Source organism: Sorghum bicolor, chromosome 2 (assembly GCF_000003195.3).
Source record: "Sorghum bicolor cultivar BTx623 chromosome 2, Sorghum_bicolor_NCBIv3, whole genome shotgun sequence".
NCBI lineage: Eukaryota > Viridiplantae > Streptophyta > Magnoliopsida > Poales > Poaceae > Sorghum > Sorghum bicolor.
Genome location: NC_012871.2, coordinates 3,948,668 through 3,961,010, shown reverse-complemented (window position 1 = coordinate 3,961,010; position 12,343 = coordinate 3,948,668). Strand labels below are relative to the sequence as shown.

Sequence of the window (12,343 nt, the reverse complement as noted above, 5' to 3'; positions counted from 1 at the left end):
AATAAAGATATTCAAATTAGTGTTTTATCCTTAATAGAGTATATTTAAAATGATAGAAAATTGAATCTGGCCCAAATCTATTTTTGATATTAGCTTCACCTGTTTTGGTACTTTCACATTGCTTGAGTACTTTTTAGTACTTTTATTTACTTTGATACCTCCTTTTTCTTGATCGTTTGATATAGCCAGATAGATGATGTACATTTTTTTCAGCCATTATAAAATTTCTTAAGACACTGTTGTCGTCACCTATCTGAAGGACTAAAAAATGACAATCTTTCATGAAACACCCATTACTTTTCTCTCGTCACTGTTTTGTGGTGATTTCACATGGTGAATTTTGATGACTTTGGCGGTGATGGTAAAGCATAATTGGGTAGGATAATTTTTGTATTTCCTAATAAAGACTTATGAGTCCATTTATCAATACATTTAATCTCTCCCAAATTAAAACTCGTCCTTAATTATGTTATCAAATATTGGAGTTGTAAATTTTCTGTCAATACAAAAAGCTTCACAACTGACATAGTACATAATAGATGGGACTAGGTATTTCACGGTTCACCATTACCACACATATAAATGATGTCAAATTAAAAGAAAAGAACATTGCAATTGCAAACTGAAACAAACACAAAATCAAAAGATCTCAACACAGATGGTTAAGGTGACTAAAAATGTACACTAACTTGCATATGCTGATATGCAAACATTAACTTTATTAATTCTGAGGGATTTCAAAGTTCCACATTTGTTGATGATACAATGGAAAACTATGGAACTGGGTAACAACTTTGAACTCATACAGTTAATGGCCATTAAGCAAATTCTTCTTCTTATGCCTTCGGCAGAAAGATTTGATCCTCTCAAGACCATCAAGAAGAGAAGATGAATCAATGGCGAAAGTGATACGGATCCAATTTTCCATTCCCAATACACTCCCTGCATTGGACAAACACATGTATGTAAGATTAAGGAGATGTTGGTATCAATTTAAGATGAGACACTTATATTAACCAGTATCTTACAGTAACAAATACCTACCTGTCTAGCCTAAACAATTAGACAATTAAGTCTAGTCGTAAAAGCTACTCCTAAAATCTCACAAGTTACTAAGGAGTATATCTCTCTGTCTATTCTTCATTAACATCTATAAGAAGATAAAGGAGAATCATCCCAACATTTATATATTAGTGAATCACCTATGTTACATTTTGCTCATATGAATAAAAGATGATTCATGATTGTATTCCAGCATTAATGCATTGCTAATTTCTTAAAGCATTTCTGAGCACAAACGTACAGGCCTGGAATACTTGTAACCTGAAACATACAAATGCTAGAGCCAAAATTGAGTTTTTGTCAGAATTTTTTTCCAAAAAAAAAAAAATCAAATTCATCTCACCTGGACACAAAATCACGGACTCTTCTTTTGCCAGCTTGCAGCAAAAATCAATATCATCATTGATCCCTTCCAAAAGATACAAATTTAATTTCACCTGTTTGTGACTTCTCCAAGTTAGAAAACTGACAAGCAAGTTCTAAGATTATCTATATGTTTTATTCAGTGTGGTTGTGTGTAACAGAAACATATATAGAGATTTAATGTTTACATAATAACATGACTAATTTTGATGAAAAAATAAATAATTTCTAAATAGACAAGAGCTAGTGGAGTAAATTGAAACTTTAGGTATATTACCACTTTATTAGGTGCTGGTTGCTCTAACACAATCCTTCACTGTTTCTTTTGTATTACTTTTTTTCTTCTGTTCAACCACTATAACAACATATAATTTAGTAAATTGCTTACCATGACAAACATGGAACCTTCTGGCTTGTGAGGGCAAGTGATGCACTTGATGTCCTTTATTTCTCTGTAACATATCTCTGATGTTTCCGCTAGCAGACCAATGATCCTCTTGAAAAAATCTTCCTTTGTGTTCTCAAGAATATGGGGAAGTGCTCCCTAATAATTTTTTTTACAATCTCTTAGTTATCTGAGATAAAATATGTAAGACACATGCTTGCGAAAATAAAAATGAATACTAGTTAGGAACTGGGATCCTGAAAGCATGTATACAGAGAGATAATTTCCCATTTTTCAGATCTCGTAATGACAAAACTTGGTATGTTATCTACAACAGCATTGCACTTTTCCTGCCACAGAAAGCAGGGCAAAATGAAATAGCACAGCTCAGAATCACCATTATTTTCAACACATTTGAATTGATGACAATTATTTCACAAGATATTATTATTATTATTATTATTAAAGGAATATATGGCATGTTTGCGTATAATCATTTTCAAATATTTGAAATGGAGATCTGTATTCATTATATAAAAGATATGCAGCTCTCCTATGTGTAGAAAAAAATTGAAATGAATCGATACCACAGTGTAGGGGAAAATGACAAGCCACTAACCTGAACAAAAGTTGCTGGGTCAGTTGAAATGTTAAGGAAGTTTGTGATGGATGCAATGATCTGAAAAAAATCGGTAGTTAGTGAAACAGCATAGCAACACTAGCTAAAATAAGGACGTCATAAGATATAGGCTAATGATTTATTACCTTTGTGTTTAGCAGAATCTTGTTGGGATCACATACAGCTACCCAACCAAGTCGCCACCCAGGCACTATCCATCTCTTTGATAGTGATCCTATGCTCAACACAGGGGCAATGTGGCCAAAGACACCCATGGGGACGAAAGGGGTGTCCCCAAACACCAGATTTCCATATACTTCATCAGCGATGACTAGTATTCCAAGCTTCCTTGCTACCTCCGCGACCTAAATGACATCAAGACATGCTTAGAACACAAACAAAGATTAATTAAACTAATTCAATTCATTTGAATGTCAGTGAAATAAGCAGCAGCCATGCATGCCTTTGCTAAATGTTCATGGGTATAGACACTCCCGCAAGGATTGTTGGGGTTTATGATGACCATTGCGGTGGTGTTCTTGTCAGCAATCGACTCCAGAGAGTCGATATCGATTTCCCAGCCTCTTTCAGGAATCAGATCGAAACGACGAACTTCTAAGTTGTGCAGCCCTGCACGCGCCTCATAATTTGGATAGCCTGGTCTTGGGAGCAATATGTTGGTGCCCGGTTGGGCAAGGACTGAGACGACAACCTCAATGGCTTGAGTGCCTCCAGCAGTGAGGAAGATGTCATCAGTTGACAGCTTGTATGGAAGATCACTTGACAGGTGCTCCGCCAGAGCACTATTGTTTAAATAAAGCAGCAAAAAAGAATTCAGTATTCATAATATAAGGACGGATTTAATAAATTTTTAAATGTAAAAAAGTTACAGTAACCGGTCAATAATAAGCTTGCAACAAATATACGAAAAAGTGAAATTATTGATAGAAGCTCATTAAGAAAGATAATATACTGCAATATGTCTAGAAAATATATATATACTGCTAATTACTGTATCCCATAGCGACCTGAATGTTTTGTATATTTGGCAGTGTTTCGCCTGGCATGACTCCAGTAAGTGCTTCATGCATCAAAACAAGCAAGTTCATTCCAGCAAGGTAGGTAGTTTCCTTCATTATTTCCAGTATCGTTTTCTTCTTAGGAAATACTCCATGGTGGTTTTGCCTGTCCATCATGATAGAGACGTGTCTTAAGTCCTTCATTCTTCCCACTACTAGTACGTCTCTATCACGAGCACCACTTCAGAAAGCCTCTTTTCCCTTGGTTCAGTTCAGAGGTGGTTTTGCCAAAAACAAAACGCCTAGAGCCACCACAAAGCAGGTGGCATGCCACGTCGGACGCAGCATGCATGGCGCGTGACTGGGTAAAGTAAATTGCTTGGCCGTGCCTACTCTGCCTAGGCAGATCACGCAGTGCGGCGGAGGCGACCTTGTGGAACACCGGCGCCGGCACGTGTCATAGGTTAGGTACCCGAGCAGAAATCTTTTGTTTTTTTCCCCATTCTGCTTGCTATTGAGTGCCTCGTGCAATTTGAACCAGAGCTTACTGTATCCTATTACGGAGTAATTAACTACTCTGAACAGGATAGCTCTAAAAAATTCTCAGAGTGTTTGAACACATATAAGAATGTTTAGGCCGGTCACATGGCCTGCTATCGAGACTTGAGCTTAGAAAATGAGGCCGGCCGGTAAAGACAGAGATTGTTCTGAACTTGAGTGGTACTAAACGATATGTACCTAGTAAACTGTATACTAAAAACAATTTCCTTTGAGATGACTATACTATATATAATAGGAAGGATTAAGGATACGATCGATGAACACGACAGCTCTGAACTTGAGCCGTACTAAACAATGATGTTTGTTGAAGATAATTAAGATTGCAAAGCATGCAGAGATGGCCGGGCAAGCGGAACGAATTTGCCTGCCCAAGAAAAGACAAAGACAAGACAAGAGGAGGAATTGAATGAAATTGAGTAGTAACCGAACCAAACCGTGCGGTACGTACCGGCGGGCGTCGGGGAGGCCGACGCCGGCGGGGTAGCAGTTGAACTTGCCGGTCCGGAGCGCGGCGGCCACGGCGTCCTCGGCCTCGGCGGCGGTGCGGAAGGCCGGGAACACGGAGGGGTCCCCGTGCGCCAGCGGCAGCACGGGCCGCGGGTCGCGCGCGTCCACGCTCGCGCTGATCTTGAACCGCGCCGCCCGGATGCTCATCTTGTCCGCCCCGGCCACGTCCTTGGCCGCCGCCGCCCGCGCGAACCGCCACTCCGCCGCCGCGTGCCCGCTGCCGTTCTCGCCGCCGTGGGTCGCCATGGGATGGGCAAACGCAAACGGGGGGCGAGAGGGAGACAGACAGGGAGACCGAGGTGGTTTTGGGTGGGCTCTGGAGGCCGCCGGAGGGAGGGAGACGCCGAGAACGGTTTGGTTTGGTGTGGTCCAAGTGTGCCTCCACTCCACCTTTTTATAGGGAGGCGGACGCCAGCGCCAGCAGGTCTGGGCGCCCTCTGGTGGCACCATTCACGCGCCCCTGGCCACCACGGGCGCCGGCCACCGGGTGGCACGATTCACGCGCCCCTGCCTGGCCACCACCGCTTTGGCAGCAGAGACGCACGGCACGATATCCTCACCACTGCTCCGATTTGTCCTTGCCTTGGTGGCGCCAGGTGCGTGCGTGCCCTGGTACTCTGGTAGCATACAAACACAGACGCCGGTAGATAGGGTGGTCCGTGCACGCAGCAGCATGTATCATCCCATCCGCGCTGTCCTTGCTTGGTTTTTCCCTACGAAAGTGGCATTGACATCACTACCTAGTGCATTCATCTCAAGGTGACATGTAACGAGTCGGTTCGTTTGAGTTTATCGATTGAATTGTTAGTTATTCAGCAATATTTTTCTCTCATAATAAATCAACGACCAGTACTTTTAACTATAGCTTTTCTATCAAGTGAACAGGTTCTAAAATCTTTCAAAGATTGAAACCCCACCTGAGAAAGAAATTGAATCAGGAGAGGATGAGATCAGTCTTGATATTGCCACCATCAGTCGACTCTCTGGCGACTTAACAGAGGAGGTAATGGACGATAATAGTGCGGGCCTTGATGGAGTACTTGTTGACATACCTATCAAGGTGGTAAAAAATAGAAAGTCAAAAAATCCTTAATAGGAAGCTCGCAAACAAAAAAATTGTTCCAATAAAAGGGATCTTCTGGAACTGTAGGGTCTATGCAACCTAATTGAGCATATATTTTTACATGATGTGGCGGAGGATATGGGACTTGATTTTATAGCTTTATCAGAAACCAACTGAAATAGTTTTTTGACTCAAGTGTCTGAAAAATTTCTGTGTAGGCGCTGATTTTGTTTGGCATTACTGATGTCCTCGGGTATGTCTGAGGGATGCTAATGAGAATAAATCCATATTGCTTCGAGGTAGAAAATATTATCAATGGGGGTTTCTATATAAATTTTGTCTTAAGAAATAGGTAGATGGTTTTCATTGGGCCCTTTTGTCGGTCTATGGCGCAACATAGGAAAAGCACAAAGAGAACTTTTTTATCAGAGTTAGTTCATGCTTACACTAGTTGCGGGGATCTACCTTTTGTAATAGGAGGATTTCAATATAATTAGAAACCCGCTACAAAATAATAATTCAAGGTATAATGATAAATGGTCACTTCTATTTAATGCTATTAACGAAACTCTAAATCTGAGGGAGATAGAGATGACGGATAGAAAGTTTATTTGAGCTAATTATGCTAAAATGCCAACCTATGAGAAGCTAGATCGTGGATAAAAGGAAAATAAAGAATAAAAGAATAAACTAACAAAGCAGGCATGGTAAAAAATAACTATATGCATAGAATAAGTTGATAATTATATACTTGTAAAATTAGAGTTAAGACTAGGTTTAGTGCAACGGGGAGATCTCTGAGTACCGGTCTACCAGCAAACGCAAGAGATTTTGCAGAACTCCTACACAATATCTGGACGTGGGGGTGCAAGGGACGCACTGGGCTGTCACCACCTTCCCGTGCCTACCCCTCAACTGTGGAATGTCGTCATATCCGTAGGCTTCTGTGCACCCAAGCACCACGGCCGTGTACAAAGAAACTACCCATGTTCCCCCGAGGCCCAATCCTATGGATTGACAGGCTAGAACATGGGCAAGCTCGAAGGCACAACGAACCTTCGTACCAATCCTAGTGCTACCACTATTCATACAAGGCATATGAATGATGAAGAACAATGATGAACATGTTATGATCATGAAGCATAAACTATACACTAGTTCATATATCACAATTATAACATGATCAAGACTATACTCTAGTTCATATGCATTATTATATAAAGGATATGAGAGCTTGAATATGGAAGAACTCTTCATAGTATTCATACCAAGAGTAGCACTTCTTCCAAGGAGACAAGCTCTTCTTGCTAGCTTTGCCTTGCTCCAAACTACTATTAAAACTATGAAAAAATTACAAGTGGAGAGGAGAGGTGTGTAGCTCAAATGATGTGTGTGTGTGTGCGTGTTGAGAGCCCCCCTACCCATCTATTTATACTAAAGTCATGATGGTTTGGTGCATCTATAGATGGAAACCATCCCTGACCACCTTTGCACGGTGGCATGCAACTGCCCGAGGAGCGCGGGCCTAAGGGGCTGCAGGGTGGTGTGCCGGTGCACCCAAGGTGCGGCCACACCCTGGCTAGCCCCACTCGCCACCGCCTCACTCTAGTGGGTCTTGGGCTAGGTCTGGACCTCCTCCATAGTGGCGTCTCAGCACGGGTAGGTGTGTAGGTGTCCAACTCCACCATAGACTTCACACGTCATGTGTGAGTCCAAGGCCTAGATGGTGCTAGTGTCGGAATCAGTAGCACGATCGTCCAGTGGTGGCAGTGGTGGCTAGATAGCAGGCGGCTAGGCTGGCCGTGTAGTTGCGGCAGCCTAGCTAGAGGGCGGTTGCGGTTGCGGCTATGGCTGGGCGACGGCCTAGCTAGGGGGCTGTGGTTGGCTGGCTAGTGGCCTGGCTTGGCAGCGGTAGCAGAGCAGCGAGTGCCAGGGAAAGGAGCGGCAACGGTAGCAGGGAGGAAGAGAAGGGAGGCGGAGCGCACAGAGAGGAGAGAGGAGAGGGAGAGAGATTAAGGATTTCACCGTAAACTTCCTTGCCTCTTCTCATTAAGTGTTCTCTCTTATATAAGGGGGGTTACAATTGCTAATGGGTTTGGCCCATGAACCTATCCTCCTAGGGAGGCCTTAATCTATAACAACTGGGCCTATTTTTCCTCTCCTACAATCTAGCCTCCTACAATCTAGCCTGTTGTCACTTTTTAAGGTCGACCTTGTGGACTCTTGATGATTATTATACACTTTTTATACCAAAATTAGATCTGTATTGTTATAATTTTGAAATTTTACATTTGATATTGTTATGATGTTCGAAAAATAACACAAAAGTATCAGCAACTTATTATGCTATACTGAGGCTTTATACTATTTTCTCGACATCTTAACAACTTCAAAATGTAAAAACTCAAAATAACAAACATATAGATCGCTTTGAGAGATACAAAATTTAGTATAAAATGTATCTTCTTTTTTCTCGAACGTGCATCTTGCACAGAATTCATTAAGCTAGGAGAGACTTTTACAACAAAACAAAACAAAACAGTCACCAGTAATATCTAGATTACCAGCGCCAAGCAAACAGCAACCGGAAGGAAAAAAACAGGAAAAATAAACACCATAGGGGCTACAGCCTGGCCAGGAGCGGGCCGAGGCTTCTGTAAGAGCATCTCCAACAACTTGGTAAAATTCACTTGCTAAACACCACTCACCGGTTTCTTCCAATAAAATGTACCTTCATTTGACAATATAAAAAAATATTAGTTTTCTAATACAACAAGCGGAAATACGTGATTATTATAATAGTGAAGGTTTATATAATTTTTTGAGCTTCTTAGAGATTTATATAAACAAAGATATTACGATGCTGAAGGCTTCTGTCACCAGTAATCTTCCTTTGAATGTTCGGTTTTATCATGTCACTCCCGATAGCGCAAAAAGGCAATACTGTCACGCCATCAGAAGTGGCGCGACAAATTTTTCCACATCGAAAACACTGTTGAATATATCGTATCTTGCAGCACCGACGCATATGGTGCGACTACGTTATTTGGTCACACCACCACAACTGCACGACCAAAGGAGCTATCTAGTATAAAATATTTTATAGAGCGATTAATATTAAAATATTTATTTAAAAAGGAGGACACCGGGCCGAAACAAGCTTTTGTGCTCGGATTAAAATTTAAAACAAAATGGTTTTTTTATTTTTAGAAACTTCAGAAAAAATCAAATAAACGTTATCTAGAGCCAAGATTAAATCAAGCAGAGCATTCTAAGCAAGCAAACTAAACCATGCGACCACTGTAGGGCCCCGTTTTCACATGTACAGGAGATTGTTGTGCGCTCAATTGATCTTCGCCTATTTGTAGTTGGTTTAAAGTTTATTTTCACATGTACGAGCTGCTCACGACGGTTTTGATTTTAGAATAAAGCCCTTTGGGCTCTTCTCTACCTCGATGACACTTTCTTCTCTGACATTGAGAACCTAGCCATATATAGGATTTGAACATATCCGAAGTTTTTATAAAAGCTTTAGTTCTTGTTGCCTTTTTGCAGGTGTTGTGTTACCGCTAGTAGAAGGTACCGGATCTTTTTTTACATCTTCCTTCGATTTCTATAATAAGATTTGGTATCTTGTAGCATCTTGTAGCATCTCCAGCAACTCCCCCCCCCCCCACCCTAATCCCCCATCCCCCATCTCCCATCTCCCATTCTTATAAACTTATCATATTAGGGGAGATGAGTATTCATCTTGCGCATCACCACAAAATTGGCCTCCTTGGCACGCATGACACCTCCACGCGGCGTGCCTGCACCAGCTCCATCACAGTGCATCGGGCTAGCCTCCACGGTGTGTACCCACAATAACTTGTCCACGACGAGCCACCCATTGGCCTCCACAATGTCGATAGATCTCGTGGGGAGGAGATATATAGGGTGCCATGGCAGGGGAGCACTCCGTGTAGGCCATGCCAATGGCTATGATTCAGAGGTGGGTGTCGGAGCCGGTGAAGAGGAGCTCGAGCACGGCAGTGTTCGGGGGAAAATGGTGTGACAAGTGAGGGGAGAAGGGATGCCATGGAGAAAAAGTAATAGAAATATAAAATTCACTAACATATTTTACCTATTTATTATTGCAGATGAGTTATTGGTAATTTGCAAAACCATATCCCCTCATAATCCCCATCCCCTAATAATCCAAAAGGTCGTAGTATTGGATCATCCCATTATAACTTTATTATTGGAGAAGTTACACCGAGGAGCTGCTGGATGTGCTCTACTTCTTACTGGCAGTGTTGGATGCTCTGTTTCTTACTGGCAGTGTTGGAAATAAGTCTGTGTTTCCTTGGGTAGATTCTGGTTGATTCTTTTCCAGCCATCAATTTTGATGTCTCGGTCACCAGCGCCAAGTGGCTATTATTGCAGTAATCAATTTTAAGGAAACTTAAATCCACACATCTAGTAGCTCAACAATGTGTTTCTCACTCTCTTGTGAACAGAAAAACCAGTTGCCACTTGCCAGCTGCCATGTACCTCCGTTGCCGGTCGTCGTCATGCCTCTCGTCGTTCTAGTTTGTTGGTCTTATTCGTTTGACTGATAAGACGTGGTAGAAAATACTGTTTGGCTAAATGGTTGATATATTCGGCTGATAAGCTCAAGCGAACAAGCCGCGCTCCGCACGCCGCGACGTGGCTGTGTTTCCTACCATTACCAAGTACCAGCGGCTACTGCACCGACACGTAGAGCCGCTGAACGTGTCCAGTATCTCGTACCCACCTTGTGTACAATGCAAGGCCCCGAGCGCGTACGTCCGTCCACCACTCCACCACACATCACGCACTTCGCGCCGCAGCAGACCACCACACGTCCATCGAAGGGGGAGGGAGGATGTGGCCGTCGACGACGTCGTGGCTCCCGTTCCTGTACCCGCCGCCGGGGTCGGCGTACGTGGCGGCGATGTCTGCGGTGTCGCTGGTGTCCATGGCGAACGCGGGCCTCGCCGAGCTCCGCGGCGAACACATGGCCTACTCCAAGTTCTGGCACGTCGTGGCGGGCGGCGGGAACAACAACAAGCGGGGCGGCGGCGGCGGCGGCACGGGCGCGCTCTTGATGAGAAGCCGCGACGGGATGCTGCTGGCCTACGCCCCGGCGCTCCTCGCCGCCGCCGCGTCCTTCGCCGTGCCGGGCGCCGTCGAAGGCGCGCGCGCGCAGCTCCTCAGCGCCGCGCTCGCCGCCCACTTCCTCAAGCGGGTTCTCGAGGTGCTGTTCGTGCACCGGTACAGCGGGAGCATGCCGCTGGGCACGGCGGCCACCATCTCCTGCAGCTACCTGCTCAGCACGGCCACCATGATCTACGCGCAGCACCTCAGCCACGACCTCCCGGACCCCGCCGTCGACATGCTCTACCCGGGCGTGCTCGTCTTCGCCGTCGGCCTCGCCGGCAACTTCTACCACCACTACCTCCTCTCCAGGCTGAGAGCTCGAACCGGAGACGGCGGCGGCGACGACAAGGGGTACAAGATCCCCAGGGGCGGCCTGTTCGGGCTCGTCACCTGCCCGCACTACCTCTTCGAGATCCTCGCCTTCTTCGGCTTCGCCATGATCGCGCAGACGCTGTACGCGCTCGCCGTCGCCACCGGGACGGCGGCCTACCTCGCCGGCCGGAGCTGCGCCACCAGGAGGTGGTACCAGTCCAAGTTCCAGGAGTTCCCGGCGAGGATCAAAGCATTGCTGCCGTACGTGTTGTAGTGATCAGCTAGGAGAGTGAGTGTACTTTACATGTGTGTGCTTGTAGCTGACGTGAACTTTATCTTTATTACGGGCAAGAACAGAGCCATATTTATCTGTCAACAAATTCTTGGGTGGAAATGGAAACCTGTCGAGCTCTGTACCTCTTCTAGCTCTTCTATGCCTTGCTTTGGCACCTCACTATTGTCGTCCACACGTTCTCAATCCAAATTTAACATGAAACCATCTTTCTAATCTAAACCTAGCATAATTCAAGTCTACGTTTCGAACGTCCACATATTCTCAATCCAAATTCAACATAAAACTGTGTATTTAATCTACGGCTAGCACAATTCAAATCTGACACATGAGACTATGTTTCGAACAGAGTCCAATCCAATACTAAATCATATTAGAATAATGACGTGATTACTATATAAATCTCTGAGCCACAAATCGTCCGAGTGACCACAAAATAAACTGTATGCTTAGTTGAAACATATGAACAGGTTTGTTAGTCTTATACTAATGCTTAGATAAGATTTGGATCCAACTTATTTCCAAAGCACAATAAATCTTAGCCGTCATGTGTAAACTCTATGTACAATAATATATGTTTTCCTAAATCAAACTTCTCTATTTTTTTAACAAGTTTTAGAGTAAATACACCCATATCTATAACATCAAATTAGCGCCATTAAATTTGTCATGAAATATTTATTAATGCTGCATTTTATTTGACCTTGTAAATATTAATATTTTTCTAAAGCCTTGATCATTGCTTAACTTAGAATAAAATTAAAGACTTAAAGTGAACTATATAGTTTGAAATTTAGAATAGGGAGATTAATTGTTTTGCACATAGCTATACAGCCCTACTTTATTTGATGTATTTTCCTTTTAAAAAATGACACGTGACACGGTAACGGGACGGCAACTATGATTTGCAAGCTGTTGGGGGGAAAAAAACTAGGATTTGCACGGGCTTGTTTGTTTTAGGGGAATTTGCAAGGGTTTGTTGGTTTCTCTGGTTTAT

At 43.5% G+C, this 12,343-nt stretch overlaps 2 protein-coding genes across 2 annotated transcripts; one reads left to right on the top strand and one right to left on the bottom strand.

Moving 5' to 3' along the window:
- On the bottom strand, positions 669-4,882 carry LOC8081150 (nicotianamine aminotransferase A). Its single transcript, XM_002459328.2, has 7 exons — positions 4,458-4,882; positions 2,893-3,232; positions 2,576-2,794; positions 2,430-2,489; positions 1,814-1,969; positions 1,406-1,499; positions 669-942 (listed from the first exon to the last, which is right to left on the bottom strand). Exons 1-7 carry the CDS (start codon positions 4,760-4,762, stop codon positions 809-811), a joined length of 1,308 nt encoding a protein of 435 aa, XP_002459373.1. The 5' UTR covers positions 4,763-4,882; the 3' UTR covers positions 669-808.
- LOC8086434 (very-long-chain enoyl-CoA reductase) lies at positions 10,370-11,479 on the top strand. The gene has a single exon (XM_002461449.2). The coding sequence runs from the start codon at positions 10,468-10,470 to the stop codon at positions 11,326-11,328; it is 861 nt and encodes a 286-aa protein (XP_002461494.1). The 5' UTR covers positions 10,370-10,467; the 3' UTR covers positions 11,329-11,479.